This window comes from Calypte anna, chromosome 2, assembly GCF_003957555.1.
Source record: "Calypte anna isolate BGI_N300 chromosome 2, bCalAnn1_v1.p, whole genome shotgun sequence".
In the NCBI taxonomy this organism is placed as follows: Eukaryota; Metazoa; Chordata; class Aves; order Apodiformes; family Trochilidae; genus Calypte; species Calypte anna.
Genome location: NC_044245.1, coordinates 108,432,075 through 108,456,396, shown reverse-complemented (window position 1 = coordinate 108,456,396; position 24,322 = coordinate 108,432,075). Strand labels below are relative to the sequence as shown.

The window sequence follows — 24,322 nt, the reverse complement described above, 5'->3', positions numbered from 1 at the left end:
CAGACACTAAGAAACTTGCTGTTAGTTTCAGCAAGTGCAGCTACTTACAGGAGACTTAGCTAGAAGCAAAAGTACAAAAACAGAAAACCACCTTTATCCTGGCCCAAACCAGGACATTCCACCCCTTATTCCATACCATTTGCGTCATGCTCCAATCATTACTAACTCTTATTCCTAAACATATCTATACACAAATGATTACTATCTCTCAGTGCTAAAATTCACTAAGTAATTCAGTCTACAATTGCAGATGTTGATCTATTGTAGCAGATTCTCAAAAGAAGGACCAGTCTTCACAGTTCATTTCCATGGTCCACAAGTTGCAGGTGGTAACTTCAAGGAAGTTACTGGATGCCAGCCGATGAACCTAGTTCTGGTTTCATCACCACAAAATCATCCTGAAAAACACTCATAGAACACTGTTAGTTTATGCAACAGTTCACATAACAGTAGTTATGGTGGGATACAAGTTCATGACTCCCAAAGAGTCCATGCATTACTGATTAAACTAGACAAGCAGAAATTAGGAATTCTCACCTAGTGTTAGATTCCCTTGTGGTACACATTGTACTTCTCCATCTTTCATCATCACCCACCAAGTGTGTCCAGGCCCTTGAGCGAAAGCAACCCCACGAATGGGTTTACCTTTGCCCGAGGCAGGATAAATCCAAACTGTTTTCCCTAGCAGATTCTTCTCATGCACCACAGGCACTTTGTCCCCATCTACTGTGTGTAGAAGATCTGACTGAGCAGGACCAGCTCGATTGATGGAACCCCTGGTATTAACTAACCAGGTGGCTTTTGCCAAGTGCTTGTCCCAATTTTTGAAAGTTCCACCACCCATTGCTTTTAAGGTAGTTTTTAACAGACCATTGTACCTTTCAATACCATGTTCTTTGGCCCAGTTATTTATGAGACTATTTTTGAAATGAGTTCCATTATCTGACTCAATTCTCTCTGGTGTACCATGTCTCCACAAGACTTGTTTCTCTAGGCCCAGGATAGTGTTTCGGGCTGTGGCATGAGGCACAGGATATGTTTCCAGCCATCCTGTACTTGCCTCCACCATTGTAAGCACATAGCGCTTACCCTGGCGAGTTTGAGGCAATGTGATGTAGTCGACTTGCCAGGCCTCCCCATACCTATATTTTGACCATCTCCCTTCATACCAAAGAGGTTTCAACCTTTTAGCTTGCTTAATTGCAGCACATATGTCACAATCGTGGATAACCTGCATAATAGAGTCCAAAGATAAATCCACCCCTCGGTCACGAGCCCATCGATATGTTCCATCCCTGCCTTGATGACCTGAAGCATTGTGGGCCCATTTGGCCAAAAACAGTTCACCTTTATGGTCCCAGTCCAGATCTATCTGGAACACTTGAGCAGCCTCATCTGCTCGTTGGTTGTTTCGATGTTCCTCGGTAGCTCGATATGAAGGTACGTGGGCATCTACGTGACGCACTTTTACATCAAGTTTCTCTAACCTAGTAGCAATGTCTTTCCAGAGTTCAGCAGCCCAGATAGGTTTATCTCTACGTTGCCAGTTGTTTTGCTTCCACTGCTTTAACCAACCCCATAAGGCATTTGCTACCATCCATGAGTCAGTATAGAGATAAAGTCTCGGCCACTTTTCTTGTTCAGCAATATCCAAAGCCAATTGGATGGCTTTTACTTCTGCAAATTGACTTGATTCACCATCTCCTTCATCTGTTTTTGCAACTAGTCGTGTAGGATTCCATACGGCAGCTTTCCACCTTCGATGGCCTCCTACCAGACGACAGGATCCATCAGTGAAAAGAGCATATTGTTTCTCACTCTCTGATAGTTGGTCGTATGGTGGGGCTTCTTCAGCCCGTTTTACCACTTTTCCTGGTGGCATTCCAAAGTGTTTGCCTTCTGGCCAATGTGTTATCGCTTCTACAATTCCTGGACGATTGAGTCTTCCTATCCTAGCTCTCTGTGAGATTAAAGCAATCCATTTACTCCAGGTAGCATCGGTAGCATGATGGGAAGATTCTCTACCTGTGTACATAAAACCCAGTACAGGTAATCGTGGTACTAGGAGGAGCTGTGCTTCAGTACCAATCACTTCTGAAGCAGCTCTAACTCCTTCATATGCAGCCAATATCTCTTTTTCAGCAGCTGTGTAGTTGGCTTCGGAGCCTTTGTAGTTTCGACCCCAAAATCCTAGAGGTCGGCCTCGAGTCTCTCCTGGAGCTTTCTGCCAGAGGCTCCATGTAGGACCATCACCTCCATCTCCGGTGTAAAGAATATTTTTGATGTCTGGCCCTGTTCGAATTGGTCCAAGGGCCATTGCCTGTACAATCTCCTGTTTAATATTCTCAAAAGCAGCTTGTTGTTCTGAGCCCCATTTAAAGTCTTTCTTCTTCCGGGTAACCTCATAGAGAGGTTTCACAATCTGATTATAAAGAGGAATATGCATTCTCCAGAAACCAACAGTTCCTAAGAAGGACTGAGTTTCCTTTTTGGTAGTTGGTGGGGCCATAGCAGTTATTTTGTTAATCACGTCCATTGGGATGTGGCGACGTCCATCTTGCCACTTAACTCCCAGAAACTGTATCTCTTGTGCAGGTCCCTTAACCTTGCTCCTTTTAATAGCAAAACCAGCCTCTAGGAGGATTTCAATTATCTTCTTACCTTTCTCGTAGACTTCCTTTGCTGTGTCACCCCACACAATAATGTCATCGATGTATTGTAGATGTTCTGGAGCTCCACCCTTTTCCAAGGTATCATGGATCAGTCCATGGCAGATGGTAGGACTGTGTTTCCACCCCTGGGGCAGTCGATTCCAAGTGTACTGGACACCTCTCCAGGTGAAGGCAAACTGTGCTCTGCATTCGGGTGCTATAGGAATAGCAAAAAAATGCATTAGCAATGTCAATAGTAGCATACCACCTGGCTGCCTTTGACTCCAGCTCATACTGAAGTTCTAGTATGTCCGGCACAGCAGCACTTAGTGGTGGTGTAACCTCATTCAAGGCACGATAGTCCACTGTCAGCCTCCACTCTCCATTTGGCTTTTTCACTGGCCATACAGGACTGTTGAAGGGTGAATGAGTCTTGCTGATCACTCCTTGGCTCTCTAGTTGCCGGATCAGCTTGTGAATGGGGACCACAGCATCTCTGTTGACACGATATTGTCTACGATGCACTACTGAAGTAGCAGTTGGCAGACGCTGGTTTGTAGTCCTCAGCAATCCCACTACAAAGGATTTATCTGAAAGGCCAAACAAAGTATGCAGCCATTCTGCATTCTCAGTCTTAATAGCTGCAGTACCAAAGGACCAGCGGTACCCTTTCGGGTCCTCAAAATCACCTCCCTTGAGGTAGTCTATGCCAAGGATGCTTGGAGCATCTGGACCAGTCACTATTGGGTGTTTATGCCACTTTATTCCAGTGAGGCTCACATCAGCCTTCACAATAGTCAGTTCTTTAGATCCCCCCGTCACTCCAGAAATAGTGACGGAGTCTGTGCCTTTCTGATTCGATGGCATTAGGGTGCACTGTGCACCAGTGTCCACCAAGGCTTTATACTTTTGTGGCTCTAATGTGCCAGGCCATCGAATCCACACAATCCAATAGATTCGGTTGTCCCTCTCCTCCACCTGGCTGGAGGCAGGGCACCTCTAAGCTTGAGCACATACAGCATTGTCAGTATGTGCATTACTGGAACTTGCATCCCCAGTACTCACACCTGATGTGCAGGGATCTTGAGTCACCAGCATATTTGGATTGGGTAGCTCCACACTGGAGATTTGAGCAGCCATCTTTTTAGAAGGACCTCCTTTTGCCTTCGGCTTACTCATCAACTTAATCACTCGGTCCTGTAGGTCAGCAGTAGGTTTCTTGTCCCACTTTGTCATGTCCTCTCCACACTCACACAGGAGTGCCCATAGAATTCCTCTTGGGATATTCTGTTTCCCTCGATTCTGTCTCATAGGAGGGCGTCTCCTCTTAATGGTGGCAATGGGGCGTCCTCCGTCTGTCTGAGGAAAAAGGGGTGAATGCAGTTTCTCAGATGCTCTCTTGATAGCTGAGACCCAGGCCCGATGAGGGGCTGTGACAGCCTCCTCACACTCTCGTGCAGTTTTAATCACTTCACCCACAGTTGTATCCACTTCTGCAGGAACCCATAGCAGTACTGATAGAGTATGGTTAAAAGGTGATGGTGCAGCATGCACAAACCTTTGCAACATAGGTTTAGGACATGGTACGTGATAAGGGTCTTCAATGTCATCATCATTATAGATCACTTCTCGTACAGCCAATTCTTCCAGATACCTGATAGCTTTTCCAAGTGTGGCTGCTTTGACTCGTGGGCAATCTATTGCCTCTTTATAGGGATATCTCTCCCTGACAGCTGACAAGAGTCGTTTCCACAGGCTAGTAGTTCCAGCCTTTTCCCCAAATGCCCGATCAATAGCTGCATCTTTGGCTACAGGGCCCAGCTGCCTAGCTTCCTTCTGAGTTAATGTTATGGTAGCAGCCCCATCATTCCAGCATCGGAATAACCAAGAGAGGAGTGGTTCACCTGTAAAACGGCTGAAATCTTTTCTCAGAGTACGCAAGTCTCTCATGGAATATGGCTGAGCAGATTCTGAGTCTGAGTCCTCATCTGACTCTGCACTAGGGAATGCTGTACGAGGAGAGGCAGTATCCCCTGTTTCCTCTGTTTCCTCTATCACCTGGTCATCTTGTTCAGACTTGGAAGGGTTAATTTCTGATTTCCCTTGTTTTCCTTTTTTCCTAGTTACAGGGTCAACAAGTAACTGTGTGGGCTGAGGGGGAGAGGCTGAGGCATCTGCAGCAGTAGCAGCAGCAGGGCTTGCTTTCTGAGCAGCGGCAGTGTCTGTGGGAGTAGACACAGCAACTGGAGCTGTAGCCGATAAGCTGGCAATGCTGGCCGGCCTTATCTGAGTTGTGCCCTTGCGTGAGGGGGGGCGAGAAGCGGCTGCAGAGGCAGGAGTGGGGGTGCTCTCTTTACGAGGTGTGCTCGTTCCCCTAGTTGTAATTGTCTTACTCCTCACCAATATATGGTAGCACATGAAAATATTCACAGACACCTGAACAACAATGCCTACAAGAATCAGGAGGCACAAAACTATAACAATCATAATGCCATTTTGACTAGAATCCATTGAACTCAGCCCAAGAGTGGTGTATTTCCTCAAAAGCAGGCTGAAAATGTAATTACCAACAAAGTTCTTAATCCTTCTATGAAACACCACTACACCATGCACGATGATATACATCAGTATGGAGGACCATATTGCAACGATGGTTCTTAAGCATTTCTTACGAACGAAAACCCACATAGCAACAGCAATTCCAGCTGCGAAAATACACATCACATACCCTAAATACCAAAGATATGGCACGATTGGTTTAATCTCCAACCCTGTGAAATTTTCAAAGAACAAGGTCTGATTCCAGCTCAGGAAAGCCATTCTTTCTCTGGAGTTGGAATTCAAACTGTTCAGGCAATTTAGTCAAAATTTAAACTGGACTCGAGCCAATTAGCTCGGGCCCCACGTTGGGCGCCAATAAATCTGTCACGGTTTAACACTGGCCCGGCAATTAAACCGAATAACAGACGCTCTCTATTAATCTCTCTCTCCCCTCGATGAAGAAAGGAGAGAGAATAAGGGAGAGAGACTTATGAGTTGGAAACTAAACTACACAACTTTAATGAAACAGTAATGGTAAATAGGGAAAAATTACTAAATATATACAAATATACAGGAAAATGGAAACCACATTCCTCCCCCCTCTCCCCCAATAACTCTCACGTCACCACCGAGGCTGTAGGGCAGCCCTGGGAAAGTCCAGGCTGGACTCCTGGAGTCGGCAGCAGTCGGGAACCGGAGGCAGGAACACACAGATATGGGCTGGCACGGATCAGGACCACAGGCAGACGAATGGACAGGATCCTTCCAGGATGCCAGGGAGGAAGGGAAGCAGGAAAAGATCCGGAAAAGATCTGGGATCTGGCTCGGCCCTCGTGATGCCTCAAGTTTATACTGAGTGTGACGTATATGGGATGGAATACTCTGTTTGGTCAATTCTGGCATCTATCTTGTCTGATCCTCCCTAAAGGAGGGCTCAGGTGGGACCTCTGTATCCTCCTGGACGGTAAAATGTTTTCATGCAGAGCTGATCAGTGTCCTTGGCCCTGCATACCAGTCTCTAGCAGTAACTATAAACATCAAGTGTTATCAATCCTAGAAACAGACACTAAGAAACTTGCTGTTAGTTTCAGCAAGTGCAGCTACTTACAGGAGACTTAGCTAGAAGCAAAAGTACAAAAACAGAAAACCACCTTTATCCTGGCCCAAACCAGGACACTCTGAAATGCTCTTGTGTAGGAATGATGTAGGAAGAGGAAATCAGCATGACAAAGAGCTTATGGTGACTTCAGAAAGAGCACACCAGAAAAAGTTCATTGTTAAACCATTTTCCTCTCTTGTCCCAATCATTCTTTGTCCTTCATTATTTTCTACTTTTTTCCCTGTATACTGTATTTTTCTTATTCATATGAGTTAGGATAAAAAAAATGCTGGTCCTCCTTCCATATTAGAAAACACAGGTCCACAGCTCAGCATATAACTATGTGTTTAATAAGTTCAGCTGCTGTGCAGTCTCAGGCAGACTTTGTAGGGGGTTGCCAGGTTCCTGGACCTCAAATAGCACTCTTTTGCAAAAGTCTTGGCAAGACTGGGACAGAGGCATCCTTCACATTTTTTGATTTATTTGTCTTAGTGCAAACAAGTTCTCCTTTCTTTTGCTGCTGCTCTCGTAACACACAAACCCCTCCAGTACTGTTTTATTATCCCTACATCTGTCACTGCTGTTCCTTTCTGGAAGCCTCTTTAGAGACTTTGTACAACCTGAAAGCCTCTTGCATAGCTCCCGTCTCCAGTTTTCCTGGAATATATAGAGACAGGGTAGCAATGTGGAAGTAAGTGTCAAAAACCATGTTTCTTATCTCCTGACTTCCTGATACAACTTGAACCCTTTCACCTGTGAACATGTTTGCTCCTTGGGAACATTGCTTTGCAGAAAGAAAAAGCTTGCATATATCTGAGCTGCTATGAACAAGTAGAAAACTGTTATGGTAAAGTGAGAGGAAGAGAAAGTCAGTGGAATAAAGAGGCAGATAGAAAGTGTTTTGGTTCTCTGTGGTTGTAATTCTCTTAGCAAGGGCTTCACTTGCAGCTAACAGTTGTAGACTCAAGGGGTGTTGCTCAGAAATAAGCACAGGGTCCTGAAACAGATTTATTCTTTGGGACCTGAGAAAATAGCTTTCCGTTTTGTGATGGTAATTGAAGAAGAAAACAGGTTATTGAACCATTTTGATGTCACAGCTTAAATTAATGGCAAGAGGGAGCAGAAAGAAATTTAGGGAGTAAGATGTGAAGGAAATACTATGAGAGTCAAGAGAGCAATGTAAGAAGAGAATGGAGAAATAATAACCAGGGCATAATGAGTTCTAAGTGAAAGAAAAGAGTGCAAGATTTCAGGAGAAAGCCACGTGGAAAAAAATGGTTTCAACTGAGGGAAAGGGGCATTAGCAGAAGGAATAGCAAGTGAGGAGAAAAAAAGAACAAAGATTGTGGCAATTTTCTGGCTCCTGGTAGATGGTTGTCAAGGGGCCCATGACTAAACCAGTGAATTGCATGTGGTTTGTATTCCTCACAGCTAAAATAAGGAAGGGGATTCAGGTTTTCCAGCAGCAGTGTGCTCATGATTAAAATAGAGCATGTGATTATGCCATGATGACAGGAAAACTTGCTCTCTCTGTTTACAATAACATTATTTCCCTTGATTATCTGTTAGTCCTTGGAAATTGAAGTCCTAGAAATAAAACACTAAGCTTAGTACACTTAAACTACTACTAAAGAAATTATTTCACTCCTGTATCTCAGACTTCAGAGGCTGGGACTACAGGTGCAGTATTCAGCACCTACTTTTAGTCTGGAAAATGAACAGCAGCTTGGGATAATTCCTAGCAATAGGAGTCTCACTGTTGGCTAGTAAGTGGGCCAGAAGTCTAATCTTCTATTGACAAATAGCTTGAGTTTTGTCAGGAGTTCTGCTGTTTCCTTTTGGAAAGCTGCTAGCAAACTCAACTACTTATATCCCTACTGATGTGCTCAATTGTGTTTTACCCTTCTGTTACTTAGGGGAGGACAGGCTGCAAAAAAAGGAGTGAAAGTATTGAGGCTTGCACTGTGATTGTCATTGTAATATTCAGGATTTTTTAGGTCTTCTCCATCTTAGTTACTGCATAAGTACGTTGCCTATGTTATAGGTTACATTCTCAATTAAAATATAACAAGAAGAAAGTTATAGCTCAGTATTTTTGCAAAAAACAGTTTGTAATTCTTACCAGCCATTTGTCTAACAAGTGGCCAAATAACTGATGGTCAAAAATGCTCACTGTCTGTCTGTAATGTGAAACTCAGTAGTCACTGAAGTATATTTCATAAGAAAAAATTTCCCTGCTTCCCAGACAAGGTGCCACTATTTCATTTTAGAAATGAAAAAAACCAAAGAACACCCAAACAAACAAAACCAAAAACTGAACAAAAATCTGTCAAATAGAAAGACTGTGGAATCTGGGTGGAAACTGTAAAGCCTCTTAGAAAAAGGTCAAAATATCACAAAAAATTGGAAATTGTAGTTTTTCAGCCGAAGTTTTTGATGAAAGCATTTTGATAAAAGCACAAGAACCAGGCTCTTTCTTGCACAGAGCTTTCCTATTACCTGCAAAGTATGCCAATGCTCTCCTTAGGACACCACTCAAGAAGTTTTCTTATCTTTAATAGTAAGGCAAGTTATATATTTTAGTAAAGTAGACTCTTAAAAGAATATTGCTTCCTCATTCAAATCTTCTGATTTGATTTTGAGTGCACTATAGTGAGTGTTTAAAACCTCTCTTAGCTCACAGTTTGCAGAAATCCAGAAACTTGTGATGGAGCTTTCCTATGTGGCAGTCTCTGTTTCTCAGATTCACAGAAGCTCTGTCAGATCCTTTTAAAGCTTCAAAATAGCAGTGTATGATGCCAGAAATAATTTAGGCTTTTATTTGAGTCTCCCACCATTCAGCTTTGGCTTTTCAGCTCCCACAAAGAACATAGTATTTTTTGCCAAAAACACAGCAGCAATATGACCAGTTATTGGGGGTTATGTAACTTGGTTTTTTTTAATATTTGGTTGAAGGTGTTTTTCTTGCTGTATCAGTGACAGGAGTTCTAGAGGTCATTAATAAAATGGCTTTGTAAAGTAAAATTTGTGAGAAGTAGGCAAGTATCCTGTTCTGTTAAATCAGCTCTGCTGTGGTACTCTTGAAACTGGTGGGCTGGGGAGTTTTGGACACACTTATTCTGATCCTGCAAGAATTCTTCCCCTCCAGAATGGCTGGAGAAGGAGCAGGAGCCTTCCTGAAGGTGGTGAATAAGATAGGAAAAAAAAGTTCCTTCAGGAGCCTTCCTGAAGGTGGTGAATAAGATAGGAAGAGATTGGTTGTGGATGAATTAGAAATAAACTTCTCATGCATAAACTATCACCTCTAAATATCCTTCATTCTTCTATTTGACCAAAAATTCTCAGCTGCCTCTCTTTTTTACTGTGCTTAATTTCTGAGTTTATTTCTATTAGGGCAAAGTGATGTATTTCAATAATGTCAGTCAGTACCAGTGGAGATGGAGCTGGGAAATGCTATATTTTAACTAACAGGAGAAAATATACCAGAGGAAGATCTACGTTTCAGGAGGTCTTTCAATTATTTCTTATCTTTCAATTACCCAAACTTCTATCTAGATAAATCCTACTGGAATCAAAGCATCTGGGTAATTTGCAGTTTCCTTTATTAATTGTTAATAAATGAGCTTCTGGGGAATGGAATATTATAAGCAAACAGATAATATGATATGGACTGGCTAATTACTTAGAAAGAAGTAGATAGTCTTGGGAACAGTCACTGGTCTCTCAGTAACTACTGTAAAAAAAATTACTGGGGAAAAGATCATGTCCAAAATAATTTAGGAGAAAAATATTTTTATTTCTTGGTTTTTATTATAAATAAATGATCACTTGTCTTTCTGGAGCTCAACACAGAGTGAAGAGAAAAGCTCTTTTAACATTTCAGAGTAATACAAGTTTTGTGTAAAAATGTCTTATACTATCTACTCCACAGCACTTTATGTGTTAGATAACACTTCTATACAGTCAGACCTATGAAACCCTAGACGTTAGCTCTCCATTCTTCCAGTAAAAATACTGTTATCCTCATGCTTCAAACAGTGGAATTTTAGACAGTTACACCTTCCCCTTATCAAGGGTGAAATCTTATGAAGAAGCATAAAGGCCAATTTTGCTGTAACAAGGGCAGTGAACTGGTCATAGTCAGCTGGAAAGATATGAGTAAGATGAGCAAATGTGTGACAAGTTTATAAAAATTAGGTTAATTGGATCTTTAAATAAATTGTGAGATGGTGGAATTTTATCTGAGACTTCATAGTCTTGTGTAAGGATAAAAAAATTTATGGGCAGTAAAGTTCCACACACATGGCAGAATGAAGATTTAAAGGGGCCATGTAAAAAAGATAACAAGAGTAAATTCTTGAAGAGAGAAATGTATAGGATTTAAGAGGGATTGCAAAAAAAATGTCTTATTAATGAAAAATAATAGAGAGCTGGACTTCTGTCTATAAAAGCTGAAAGAGGGTTGCCCAGAATAATAGCTGAACCCTAGTTTTCCAGTTATGCCTCCTGCATTACTGTATGAATTGAGCAGGGAAACTGAGGAGAAATTAATAGTTTCACCTCTTATTACCAAAATGGTATGTATGTGCCAAATATATCTTATGTTTTCTAATGTGTTATTTATATTATGTATTTTATAGATTTAACGTAAAAAACCCAAACACTACCTTCTGTAATCAAGTTCTGTGCAATGTGGAAAACTCATAAATATGGAAAATACACATAAAAGTGTACCTGATTTGCAAGAGTTATTGCTGAAATTGTAGACTTTTGTGCATTCAGTAGTACAGGGTGAAATACTGAGATGTAGAAAGAGAAGAAAGAAAGGGACAGAAGTCTCTTGCTGTCACTTGTCCTGCAGTGGGTTAATGCGGTACCATCCTCACACCATGTCTGTTGGCCATACACCAGTATCTGATCTATTAGCTGGTGAGAAACTGTAGTAGACTTTACATTTATTATTCTGGATTACTTCTGCTGTATTTCTCACAAAATAATGGCATTACTTCCATTGGCAGCTGTGGGGTTTCTGCATTGCAGTCTTCTGCATATATGGGGTATTCTTTTAACTCACAAATAAGATTATAAAGTATTTCTGTTGTAAGTATATTAGAAATCAGTCAAGCAATAAAGAATGTATTTTCCACAGAAAGGTCTCAAATGGAATACACTTTGGAGTTTTGGGAACTGCTTTTTGAGAAAGTTTCAACCCAAATGAAGAACATCCAGAGCAGACCAGGAAGAACAATTATGAATCTGGAAAACATGAGTTTCTTAGCATGCAAGGGATTTTTCAGTCTAGAGAAAAGGAGGCTGAGGGGAGACCTTACTTCTCTCTACAACTACCTGAAAAGAGGTTGTAATGAGATGGGAGTTGGTCTCTTCTCCCATGGATCTGGTGATAGGACAAGAGGAAATGGAGTCAAGTTGCACCAGGGGAAGCTTATATTGGATATTAGGAAAAATTTTTTTTTTACAGAAGGAATGGTCAGGCATTGGAACAGGCTTCCCCGGGAAGTGGTAGAGTCACCATCCCTGGAGGTGTTAAAAAAATGTATGGATGTAGCACTTCAGAACATGGCTTGGTTGGCTGGTGCTGTTGAGCTGATGATCTTAGAGGTACTCTCCAACCTTAATGATTCTCTGATTGTATGAATGTATGTAGCAAGACGAACCTCTTTTATGGAACAGCGCTTCAAGGTCCAACCAGGTGTTCCAGCAGAGACTCGTGAGCAATGCTCTAAGCCTATGGCTCTCAGAGTTGACTAGCCTGGATCGGTGCTGTTGTTCCAAGAGCAACTGACCTCTCTGCTGACTTGCTCAGGACTGAGCTGAGCCTGTGTCTTAGGCCTCACCTTTTATGGGCCCCTTGTCCTGCTCATGCGCAGTGGGGGCCCGCCCTAATTAGGCACAGGTGGGCTTGACACAAGCTCATGCCCACTACCTGGCAATTAGTGGCACCTGGTTGCCTTGTTACACTACAAATGTATTTATTAGAAAGATTGTCCTACATTGTAATATGAAGTTGATGGGTGAAGAAGGAATAGGCTTAGTACTGTGTATGAAAGTCAGAGGTGTGTGTTAAGAATATTTTAACAATTCTGAAGACAGTGCCACATTGATACACATTGATACAGGGATGCATTGCATCTCACTCACTGGAAGTCTTAAGGTAACAACCAGACAAACAGTGGTTAGAAATGACCTTTTGACCTTATTCTGTGGCAGCAAGATTAACTCAATAACTCTGTGATGTGCTCATAGGTGCTTTAATTGTACAATTTGACACTTGCTTTACTTCAGATGACTTTTGTTGCTGACTTGTAATATTTTAGAAAGATGTTGATATTTCATGTTACAAGCTCTTGAAAGTAGGTTGTTGGACAAGAGCATTTACCTTCATTTTTATAAAGCAGAAGTATCTAATACTTATTATTGCAAGGAAGTGATTAAAATAGTGAGCTTAGAACCTTCAGAAAAGGGCAAGGCAAAAGTGGCCAGAATATATCTGTAAACATCTCTGTATTTTTAAGACAACTTTAAAATAATTTAAATGTTTGGAAGAGGCAATGTGCTTGGCCTTAGCCTTCACCTCATTTGTTTTTCTTGAATAATTTCTCATTTTTGTTCCCCTTGAATAATTTCTCATTTTACTTGCTGTTGCTTTGTTTTCCAGCCTACATCTGCTAAACACAAAGGTTTCTCCTGTGGAACACCTTGTGTCTACTAATGCTTCTGCTACATGATTGCTTTAATCTTGCATTGCTGTGTGCTCCCTCTGTCCCTTCCATGTTCACACTTCGTTGTCAGCCAAAAGGTTTGTGCTTTCAGGTGGTAAGATGGAGCCAAGAACCAATCCTGATCTTAGATAGACTGGCAAAAGAAAAAATATTTAACCAGGATGACTTCTCCAGTCTGTTTCAGTGCAGGACCAGGAAAATGTATGTGTCAATCTGAATGAGCACGTTTCTGCCTGGCAAAGGTGGGAGCAGTCTTTTGCTGACAGTGCAAGACCTAAAATTGGGGAATGTGTCCAAAGGTAAAATTGTCCTCTGCTCTCCTACTCTATGTTTGTTTAGTATTGCAGCTGCTTAGTAGATTTCCAAACAGAAAATGCTTCTCTGCTTTTGCACAACTGCAGAGTCAACACAAGTGAGAGAATCAGTCTGTTCCTTCTCTGACTTAATATTCATCTGTGTAGAAAACCAAAAAGGTAGAAACTTTATTCTAACAGCTTTTATAGCCTCTTACCTCAGTTTGCTGATGCAACAGCTAGGAAAAACCCCACCTTTTTCCTGCTACTGTGCATGGTCTTCAAATCCATAATGAATAAATATGGATTTATGTCAAGCAACTTTTTCAGCATATGTGATTCTGCATGGTTCATTTAAGATGGTAAAGTTGTTCTTTAAATAAATATTTAGACATTGGACAAGGCCCTCCCTGCAATGGTTTCTTAAAAAAGAAATTACTATTGTATTTTTGAGGGACGCAGCTAATCCATTTTGGCCTGGATTTCTTTCCTTCACAAAAGCAAATCTCACTCCTGGTGCATAATTTATGATCTTGGCATCCAGCCCAAACATATGTACATACTGAAATCAGTTTTGCATCTGTTTAGCTGCATGCACATGAGTAGGCTAATTGGATTTAGTCTGATGAAACGACTCATGTGAAATCAAGTGTTTGCAGAACAAGGGTTTCAGACAGTAGGGTTCTTCAGGGCAGTATGTTCTGCTTACTGCAGCTTTATGTGGTGCCTAGCACATGAAATGGCTTGCTTATTATCTAGAAGCCCCTCACATGCTGTATAGCTGTAGTTTGAGGTGAAATGGAGTACAAAAGCACCAGTCCTGCAGTCTAGGTCAGATCTTCTGCTGCATAGCACTTTGACACAATTACAATAAGTTTAACACTGAAGTAATGGTAACTTTCTTTTTTAATTTTTGTCTTCCTGGAATCCCTTCAGTATCAAGGAAAATCACACTTTTTTTTTTCCTTCATAACAGGCTACCATGCTGCAGCTGTTGGCTTTCTGTAGCTGATGGCCAAATACTGTTGCTTATATATGTTAGACACAAGTTATAGCTATCTTCTCATACTGGGATGAAACCATATTCTTCTGGAGCCTCATAATTCAATAAATACAACACCTCCTGCAAGGAAGATTTATCAGAACTGTCAGACATTCAGAACAAAATATCAGTGTGTCAAGAAAAGGAACAGTTTTTTGTTTTGTTTTTTTTTACTGATCTCCCAAGTCTTTTCTCCCAATGCCATCTCATGTCTGCTGTTCTGAATCCTGGCTAATTTTAGCCTCATAACTGTGCAGTCCTAAGCTGTAGGAAGAGAAGAGGTGATGGTGAGCTTGCTACTTGTGTTTTCTCATTCTTGCTATATCTGCTATAAGGATCTATGGAGCTGAAAATGCTCTGAAAAGTGCAGAGACTCAGGGAAGAAGCTGAGAGAGGCTGCAAGATGTGAAGTTAGGAACATCAGGAATTAAAAAATTAATCCCCAGTGGTTTTGTATTTTGAGAATGTAGTGTGTAAAGGACAGATAAAAAAGGGGGATTGCTAATAATAAATGGGAGTTACTGCAAAACTAATGGTGTAGAAAGGACCAGCATACGATGGAAATTAATATAGAAAAGAAAAAAAGGAGTTTGAGTAAGAATATAAAGCAAGAGTTATACCTTAAAGATCAGGTTTTTTGTTGGCCTTTCCTGCTTCATTACCCAGTTACATTTCATAATTGGTAAAAACACCCTTGAAATAAAGACAGTTTTAGGAGGTTCAGAATGTAAATCAAGACACGTGATTTTAAGTATTTGGAATTTATTTTTGACTGAGGCATTATGCTCCTGACTATTGGTGACATTCAGGCAGGAGGCACCTAAGGAATCATGTGTGTGAAGTTCATGGTGTTGGTACCTGATTAAGATCTCTCTGAAGTTAATAGAGTAGAGCAGGCTTTGAAGCAAGAGAGGAAAATATTGAAATATTACAGGACTAAAATATTATAGAAGTAAACTTGTGCTCTGAATTACCTAAACATGAATCTGATGGCTCTGGGGAAGATAGTCTCTGATACTTTTGTGGGACTGGGGGGGGAACTTTGATCTCAGAGTGTGAAGTTGTAGAAGGCTGATTATTGCTGATGTCTTTTTGTGGTCTGCAGTTAGAAGTGTATGCAGAGGAGACAAGTACCTGAAGTCTTGATATTGCAGGGAAAATACCCACTATTGACTTTTTCATAATTGAAAACTTCTTGGTCCTTCAAGTGGATGCATTTTAATGAGATGGTCATCTGATATATGCAACAAATTAAATGTTTTGCTCAGGAGAAAATTCTAAATGTTCATATGCAAATAGAAAATGGGCTTACTACAGAGTTTTTAGACTAGCATTCAAACTTAACAAACCTACATGATCATTAATTCATTCTGGGGTTTTGCAAGTGAAACAAGGACATAATTATCTCCGTGTTTTCAATAATTTATTGCAGCTCTTGATAATATCTTGTATTGATTGGATTAACAGTAATGCTTCCTACTTAAATCCTCTCTGCCTTAGGTGTGTAATCTTTAGTCCTTTATAGTTTTGTGTAAATAAACTCCTTATTTATATTTTGTCTAATACAAAGCAGGTGGTATTTGTTAGAAACTTCTGTATGTAGTACTTAACAAGGTTGTATGGTAAAGATCTTATGTTTACTCTAGTTATCATAGGTAATTAATTTTTTAATTGGATTACTGAATTTTCAGCTACTCACAATTTTTTAAAATACTGAAATGAATATTGTTGTGATTTACTCACTCTTACAAGGATTGTGAGCACTTTATGTTGAACAAAGAATATAAAGAAATGGATTTCTTTAAATATTTATAAAGCATTTTTGATGACTAGACCTCATTTCCATGGTGAATTTTTACAAGCGTCTTCTTTTTGTCTATTTTCAGTCCCCTGCACATAGCTACTCAAGCTATGACTCTGGCAAGAATGAGAGTGTAGGCAGAGGTGCTGAAGATTTGTCTCTGAATCGAGGAGATGAGGATGAGGATGACCATGACGAGCAGGAAGATCCCGAGAAGGTTAATGAATCAGATGGGGTAGAAGCTGAGCGACTCAAAGCTTTTAACGTAAGTCTGCCTGCATCGGCCGCCTGGTTCACTATTCCTTTTCCTTTGTTATTTATGGGTCAGTTTGACAATATTAAAGGCCCATTGGTTTAATTTGCAGGGTTTATTTTGATTTTTATTATTTTAATGCCTCTCGACATTGGATGACAGGTTCACTGTGTTTTATTTAGAATTTCAAGGCAGAGTGCCATCTTTACCAGCGAGGCAGACGAAGCTTTGCTGCGTGTGCGTGCATGTGTGTCCCTGTGTGCGGGTGTGCAGGGCTGTCTGTGCATGTTCACCCACGGAGTGGAAAGGGGCTGTAACTAGATTATCAGAAGACCATTGCATTGGTCAGCTGCTTTCCCAATGTATGTAATTATGCATGAAAATACGAGCGATTTTTCAAAAGCAGAAAAAGTGGGATTCGGTTCAATAAAATTATTAGCAATCGCAGCTTATTGTTAATAGTTAAACGTAAGGAGTGCCTATTTTCACAGTCTATTCTGGTTTATCTCACAAGTTCTGTATTCTATAGACTATTCTTTCCTTGTCTTCTTCTTTTTCTTTTTATTTTTTTAAACCAGCCCACCCCAAATAACCCTTTAAAGAACTGTTTGCTTAATATTTCTGGCTTCCCATTACAAAGCTCTTCAGTGGATCTAAAAGGTGTCTTCCTCTCAGTAATCAAGACAGGAAGCTAGGAAGAGAAGAGAGCCACCCTCCAAACCCATCTCCTCTGTCTCCCTCTTGCCAACAGATGTTTGTCAGGCTGTTTGTAGATGAAAACTTAGACCGAATGGTCCCAATCTCTAAGCAGCCCAAAGAAAAGATCCAGGCTATCATTGACTCATGCAGGCGACAATTCCCTGAGTATCAAGAGCGTGCCAGAAAGCGCATCCGTACTTACCTCAAGTCCTGCAGGCGGATGAAAAGAAGTGGTTTTGAGATGGTGAGTTTTGATTTAAAACCCAGCCCTAGTTTCCATCAAAACCCCATATGTAAATCCATGGCACTATTTTGTTTTCATCTTAGTGTCTTTTTTTTTTTTTTTTCCGGTTGGTTTTTCTTTTTGTTTTGGGTAATACCAGGTCAGAGGGTTGTTTTTTTCCCTTCTTCATTCTTCCTGAATTTATTCCTTTTGTTCACTGGTTTTAAGAGTGCTATGAGACACTTGTATCCATGAGATGAGCCAGTATGGATGTATACGAAAAGCAAAACAAAGCAAGGCATAAGAAGGGAAAACAACTCATGGCATATATGGTGACTTATTTCCTACTTTAGGTTACAGGTAGAGATTTTTGACTGGAAAAGTTTCACAATAATATGTTTTTTTTCTTTAAAATTCCTCCGGCCAACTGGCTTTTTGTGAGCTTTATTAAAATTAGATCCTGCTAAAAAATGCTACACCCAAGCAAATGCCCAGAATAGTAACCACACACTGTCAATGGGTTTTTTTTCTTGTACATTTTAGCCTGTAAATTTACATTTAGTAAAATTTCTCAGTTGACATATAGGTGTGCAAAATGCATTAAATGGTTTTAAAGCATGGACCTCAAACTTATGGTTTGAGTGTGCCAGCAGTTTAGTAATTGTAATTCAACCAAAGACAGTGAAAGATATGTTGCTATGCAGCTGTCAGTGCTTGCACATACTATTATTTTAATGTAATGAGAATGGGAAAATAATGTCCTCTCACCAATGGGCAGCTACATTATCTCTAAAAAATCTTTGTATCTCAAAAACATGGCAAAGATAGAAGAAACTAGGTAGCTACACTTCTTTGATATATCTTAGCCATCTCTCTGGCCTTTAGATGACAGTAAAACCACCTCATCATTACAAATAGGTATCATTTAGTCATTAAACAAATAATTTCTTTAAAATAAAGCATCTGCAAACCTACAGATTATATTAAAAAGTTGTTGGAGATAAATGAGTTTTAGTGTTTCTCTCATTCTTTCTTTTTCCTTCGGTCTCTGCAAAGTATTTATTATTGCCATATGTTGTTTAAGATGCTAGCTGAAAGTTTTAAGAACAAAATATCAGGTTTATTTGTAGAGTAAGACCACTATTGGGTAACAAAAAAGCAAAGACAGAGACTGCATTTTTGTATGTGTTTGTGATTCTAATTGACTGCTTGGCTTTCTTACTTGAAACATTGGGATAACATTGTCTCTGAACAATGGAAACACAGATGAAGAGAGACAGGTAGAATAAAAGACATCTGTATAGATAAAAGTGCCAAAGATTGACTGGTGGTGTACATGTCACATTATATAGCCTTCCAAAATAAAAGAAGGAAGACTAGAAAGTAAATATTTTCTCCAATACACCAAGTAGCATCAAATTACATCTACTTACTATTTACTGAAAATAGTCCAGCAATATCAAGTTCAGCTTTCACAGTGCCAAATATTTTTATTTTGCTGTACTTCCAATTGAAAATGCTTATAAAATTAGCTGATGCTAGCAAGTCTCCTGACTGTTCCAATTTATGGTCTCATTACTGTCATAATTCACACTGATGAGCAGTTATGTAAACTGGATCATTTTCTGTCATCTGAAAGACTTGCACAACTGTTTTCCATTGTGAATAAGGGACTTAACAGCCTGACCCTTAAGAGCTGTGTTGGCTTGACTTCAGTGCACATTTGCAAATGCTGCTTTCATGTGCATAAAGGTTGCAGGATCAAATTTATACCTGGGAGGAGAAAAGGACCAGACATTACCAGGAACACAATCCAAAACAGGCAATCTTTATAGTTTAGAAATATTTCATGTTTTTACAATGTTCCATGACAGTTTATGGCATTTTTAAACAAATAAATTACCTTTTAAAATACTGACTTTGCTGCCCATGAATGGAAGTGACAAGGCACTGGAGCTCATGCCAATTGAGCCCTCTTGGGTCTGGAGGAAATCTGTCCTGCTTCCCCATTCAGAGGTAGGGTAATGAGCCCAAGACTATCCATTGTCTTTGGGGGAGCTCCCATTAACTTCCTAAGAGAATAAATGGTATTTTATGTTTGTGTTTTGAATAATTCTGAAACTTAATACATCTCCATTTGTTCTTTTAAATTATTTTCTGATTTCAAGGTTATTGTATCAGCATCCTCCTATCAGCTGTAAAACAGTGCTACTCTGGACAGAAGCACTTGTTTTAAAAGTACTTGCCATTTTGGCAGTGGAAAAGAATCACTTTGCCTGGATTGTAACATTTGTTGGAAACAATCATGAAAGGACATGTTAGTGTTGATTTCAATCAGGTTCTGCTCTGAAATGTAGCAAAACAAGATAACCATAGTCTCAGGAGCAATGGTGATACTGTTGTTATATTAAGTAGGATGTCAGATAATAATCTCCACAGGAGATGCTTTTTGCTAAAGACATAGTAAAGACAAGTTTTAAATTTTTGTTCAGGTTCAGTATGCTACATTTTGAGCATCTAGTTGCAAGAAAAAAAGAGAATAAACTCGTATGTGGCATTTGACAGTTCAGGTTGTGTGTGGAACTGCAGCTGTCTACAGTGTCATATTGTAAAATGAAGAGAAACCATAAAAGCTGGGTTAAATGAGTCTAAGACCACATAGTAAAGATGAAAAAACATGCCTGAAGCTTGCTTCTGTCTGTTATTTGTCATCTGTAATCCAAATGGCAGTTTGTGCTGTAAAACAAGCCCATTCTAGCTCTGAGGCAATGGGAAAAACTCAGTCTCATGAGTGTTCATAGAGTTAATTAACGTATTTCTTAGTATTTATATTTTTAAGGGATTGCTTATAGTTATTCTGTTTCTACTTATGGCAGACAGTTGTCCACAGACTCCAAGGCAGCTTATATATATCTTCTTGTTATTAATAGTCCTTTGAAGAATTCTTTTTCTATAATGGAAATGCTTCTCTCATGTGACTGTTCAGCTGCTTATTGTTCCACTTTCATTTTCATTCTGACACAAGTGTATCCCTCAGCAAGGCACTGTCAGAGTTTTTTCTCATGAATTGTAAGAAAGATTGTTTTTCTTCTCCTATTGTGGCTTGCTTATGGATGCTTGAGAATGATGTCTTGCTAAATTCTATGATCTTGCTCAGGATCTTTCATTGAGAATGAAGTTTGCACAGAAATCACTGGCTTTTGGATGGGATCTCTACCTTGTGCTTTCACCTGTGTTATGCTGTAGCATTTTGTGAATTTCTTAAAGTTCTCGGTGTTCTTAAATAAATTATTTTTCTCTACATTAATCCATAAGAAAAATAATTTAAAAATATATTACTTCCTCTCTCTCAAGAATTGATATTAATGAGAATTCATGAAGTGAATTCATATTCATCACCAGTTTCGCTTTTTTTTTTTTTTTTGTCTGTCTTTTAGACTTGTCATGTTTAGACTGTAGAAAACTGACAACTGAAAAAAGACAGTAGACATAGTGGGGATATGTGGCATCTCATTATTTAGTTACAGTCCAAAACAAAAAAAAAAGTAAATGTTAGAAATAATCAAATGGGGTTGAATTGATGCAATAAGTACATTTCCTTATGATTTCTGCCATGTTCTGGATCTCCTCACTGCATTTGGTTTGAAGCTGTACCTTACAGTATCTTTTCATAGTTATGCCATTTTTTTCTATGTGCATCCCAATGCAAGGGCAAGACCTTAAACTACCATTTCTAAACAGACTCTTTCTTTTGTTTAAGCAGAAGGAAACACTCCTTCCTAAGCACTACTGTAATACAAAGATGTAGCAGTATCAAGAGCAAAGTGCTTGTGTGTATTGGAGAGCAGAGGCTGGTCACAAATGCTTTTCATCTCCTGAGGACAAGTTTAGGTGTGTCAGAGATCAAGAGTCACACCTTGCCTGAAGATAGTTCCTAGGTTAGATCTCAGTCTTGTTCATCCCAGTTCCTTCTGCCCTACTGTCAGCTCTAGTAAGAAATAACCAAACTCTACATCTTTCTCTGCTACTTTCATTTGGTTGTGCCAATTGGCTCTTCTGAGAGGTGTTTTCACCATCTGCAATTGTGCACATGTTGATTGAGGTGTTTTAAATGTCTCAAGTGGCTTGGAGTGCTTATGTATTTTGAATGAGCAATTTTGGTGGAGGTTGGTTTGCAGAAGGCAGCATGTTTTCTGGTATCTGCCTCCTTACCCATTCTCAGGATAGGTATCTAGCTTCTTTCTAAGTTTTACCTTCAAGAGTGAGGAAGCTTTTCAGTCTCTCAGGCCTTTTGCGGCTGGACAGGTCATAAACATTTTGAGGAAGATGAGGGTCTGTGGGTGCAGGGGTGCATAGCTTATCTTCATTAATAAGCTCGGAAGTGTTAGGAAAATGATCACAAGAACAGTTGAATGAAGATCAACAAATATTAATGAAGTAGATCTGCTTTGTACTGTACTCCAAATTCCATTGATTGGTCACTTTGCTTTCCAAGCATCTCACCCTTGAATGACAGTGGTCAGCATATGTAAATCCAGTGGGGAATATGGTTGGAAGAAGACTAAGCTACTTTCTGACAGTCTTTGACCTTTTGCATTAGTCTCACGTATCATTTTAAAAACATAAATTTCAAAAACAGTTTCCCTAAGGCTCTCAAACATTTCACCCCCTCCCCCAGAACAATTCAGTGAATACTCATGTGATTTTTGAGAATTGCCCTTTAAATCTGTCTCTTGTTTTTTAATAACTTCTGCAAGCATAGGCAATTTTGGAAAAGGGAGTGTCAGAAGAATTTATATTTTTTCAACTATTCTCCAAAAATGCAAAAAGTTAGCTTTGTAAAAAGCATGGTATTTGGAAAAAAGAATGAAAACTAAACAAAGAAACAAAGAAAATTTACTGATCGTAAATAATCCTCTACATACTGTGAGACAGGAAAAGATAGGAATACAATTCTGACATTTGTTTTACTTCTTAATTAAATTTAGAAGAAAAACAGTCCCCTCCAAAATGGCAATAATCTTGATGTAGGAAAAACCACTTTTCTTATGGAAAAATAAGATGAGTCTGGGATAGAAGAATGTTAACCCTGATTACTTGTAAGCTTAAAATCCGAAGAAGTAAATTTCTTTTGCATGACTCTGGTTTCCACTGAGGTCTTTGTTTGCTGCAATGTTCCTTGATTGGCTGGTTTATGCCAGTAGCTTAAGGACAGGGAGACAGTTCAGTGTATTTGTTTAGGGGAAAGAGGAAATTCTTTTAAATCAGACTCAGTTTTTCTGAATCCTCTGTAGTGAGTAAACTGTAAACTGCTAGTAAACTGTTTGCTATTGGAGTGTCCAATCCAATCCCCACATAACTCAGATGAGTTAATTCAGCATGAAGATTCCTGGGATTCTCTTGCACTGAAATACCACATAAATTTGGGGTAGAGGTAACCTTACCTAAGTTTGCCAGAGAAATTAGGTGATTTGGGTTCCCTCAGCAATGATTGAAGCTCTTAGATGAATCAGTGCAGAGAGATTCATCCTGAGCTCTCTCATGAGTTAACTTCTGGAGATACCTGACTCTTCAATGAAACAAAAAAGAAGCCTATATTACTAGTTTAGACAAAATGGATGGATGTTCTTACTGTTCTTCACATTAGTTTAAAATTTCCACTGGCCCCACTGAAACTGCTCTCTTGAGTGAGTGGAGCAGGAATTGGCCCCATATGTAGGCACAGCAGCAACAGCAGCAGAAGGGTGGTTGATTGAAATGTGTCACTTAGACAGGAATATGGATATGTTAAGATGCATGTGGATGTATTTAGATGTATATGTATATAGGTGCTGTCATAATCAAGGTACAACATGCAATGTTTCAATTAAATGTACTATAAAACTGAAAACTTAAAAAAGCAATGTGAACATCACTGAATATTTTAAGAAGCCTCTTCTGCCTTTTGAGAAAATATTTCTAGTCATTCCTTTGAATTTTTTAGTATGTGTTACAGTTATTTATTACAAGACTGTGAGACTGAGCAAAATGTATCAAAACCCAGACTGAAATGCAGTGCTGCAAGCCTGAAATGCCAGTCCTGCTGTTCACATTTTGCTGTTCTGTACTCAGTAACAATTATAGAAGTATATCCAATAGAGAGCAGTGCTGCACTTCAGCCTGCAAATTTAAAAATACTCTGTGGAAAGGTTTCTGAATCCGTCGTAACTGTGTGGACATTTCTGTGTCATACATTTCTGTGCATTGCACTGAGGGGAAGACATCATTCAAAGCTAATGCATACCCTGTCTTGTGAAGTATTTTAGATGTTTTCTATGAGAAAATGCTTTTTAGGTATTATGTACTGTTATAAGTATATTGGGTATTTTAACACATTGTGTCAGATCTTAATAAGTTATCGTGATAGAGTTGTGGAATATTTGAAATACTTCCTTTTGGAAATGAACTGGTCTTATGGTAAATGAGATAAAAGCTGACATTTAGGAGAGTCCTGGAGAGTATCACATAGCTAGGAGCCCAGCATGCAAAGTGCTGAGTGTGCTTCTGGAAAAAATCATTTACTGTCAGTGAGGCATCTTAGGCATTCATCTTCGCCTATGGATGCCAAATCACTTTGGAAAATTTGGAACTGTAATTTTTTTTTTCAAGGTTGAGCAATAGTTAAATATTTTCTTGCTTACACACTGATATTAGAGTTCATAAATTTGTACTAGGCTCTCTATGAATGAAATGGAGTAACTTGTATGTTTTGAGCTTGCAACTGCCTTAGAGGGGAAGATCTCTTTTCAGTGTTAACTGTCCCAAATTAGAAGGTAGTATTTATGTACAAGTTCAGGTTATAAAGTCTGGCATTTTTACAGGTGTGCATTATCTGACATAATAGCTGTATTTTTTAGAATTGAGTCAGACAAGTGTAATATGTGTAAGAGTATCCAGACTGAGCTTCTGGATGACAATTTCAGCTTTTATTTGTAAATGAA

The 24,322-nt window shown here is 39.4% G+C and overlaps 1 protein-coding gene across 4 annotated transcripts in view; it reads left to right on the top strand.

Annotated features, from left to right (window-relative positions):
• Positions 1-24,322, top strand: part of NOL4 (nucleolar protein 4) — a 190,185-nt gene that overhangs the window by 128,704 nt on the left and 37,159 nt on the right. For 2 of the 4 annotated variants that reach the window (XM_008497571.1, XM_030445330.1), the window contains exons 7-8: positions 16,253-16,432; positions 17,172-17,363. In XM_008497571.1, coding sequence (XP_008495793.1) covers positions 16,253-16,432; positions 17,172-17,363 — 372 coding nt within the window. The remainder of the gene's footprint in view (positions 1-16,252; positions 16,433-17,171; positions 17,364-24,322) is intronic. The other 2 variants (XM_008497573.1, XM_008497572.1) reach the window with 1 other exon arrangement.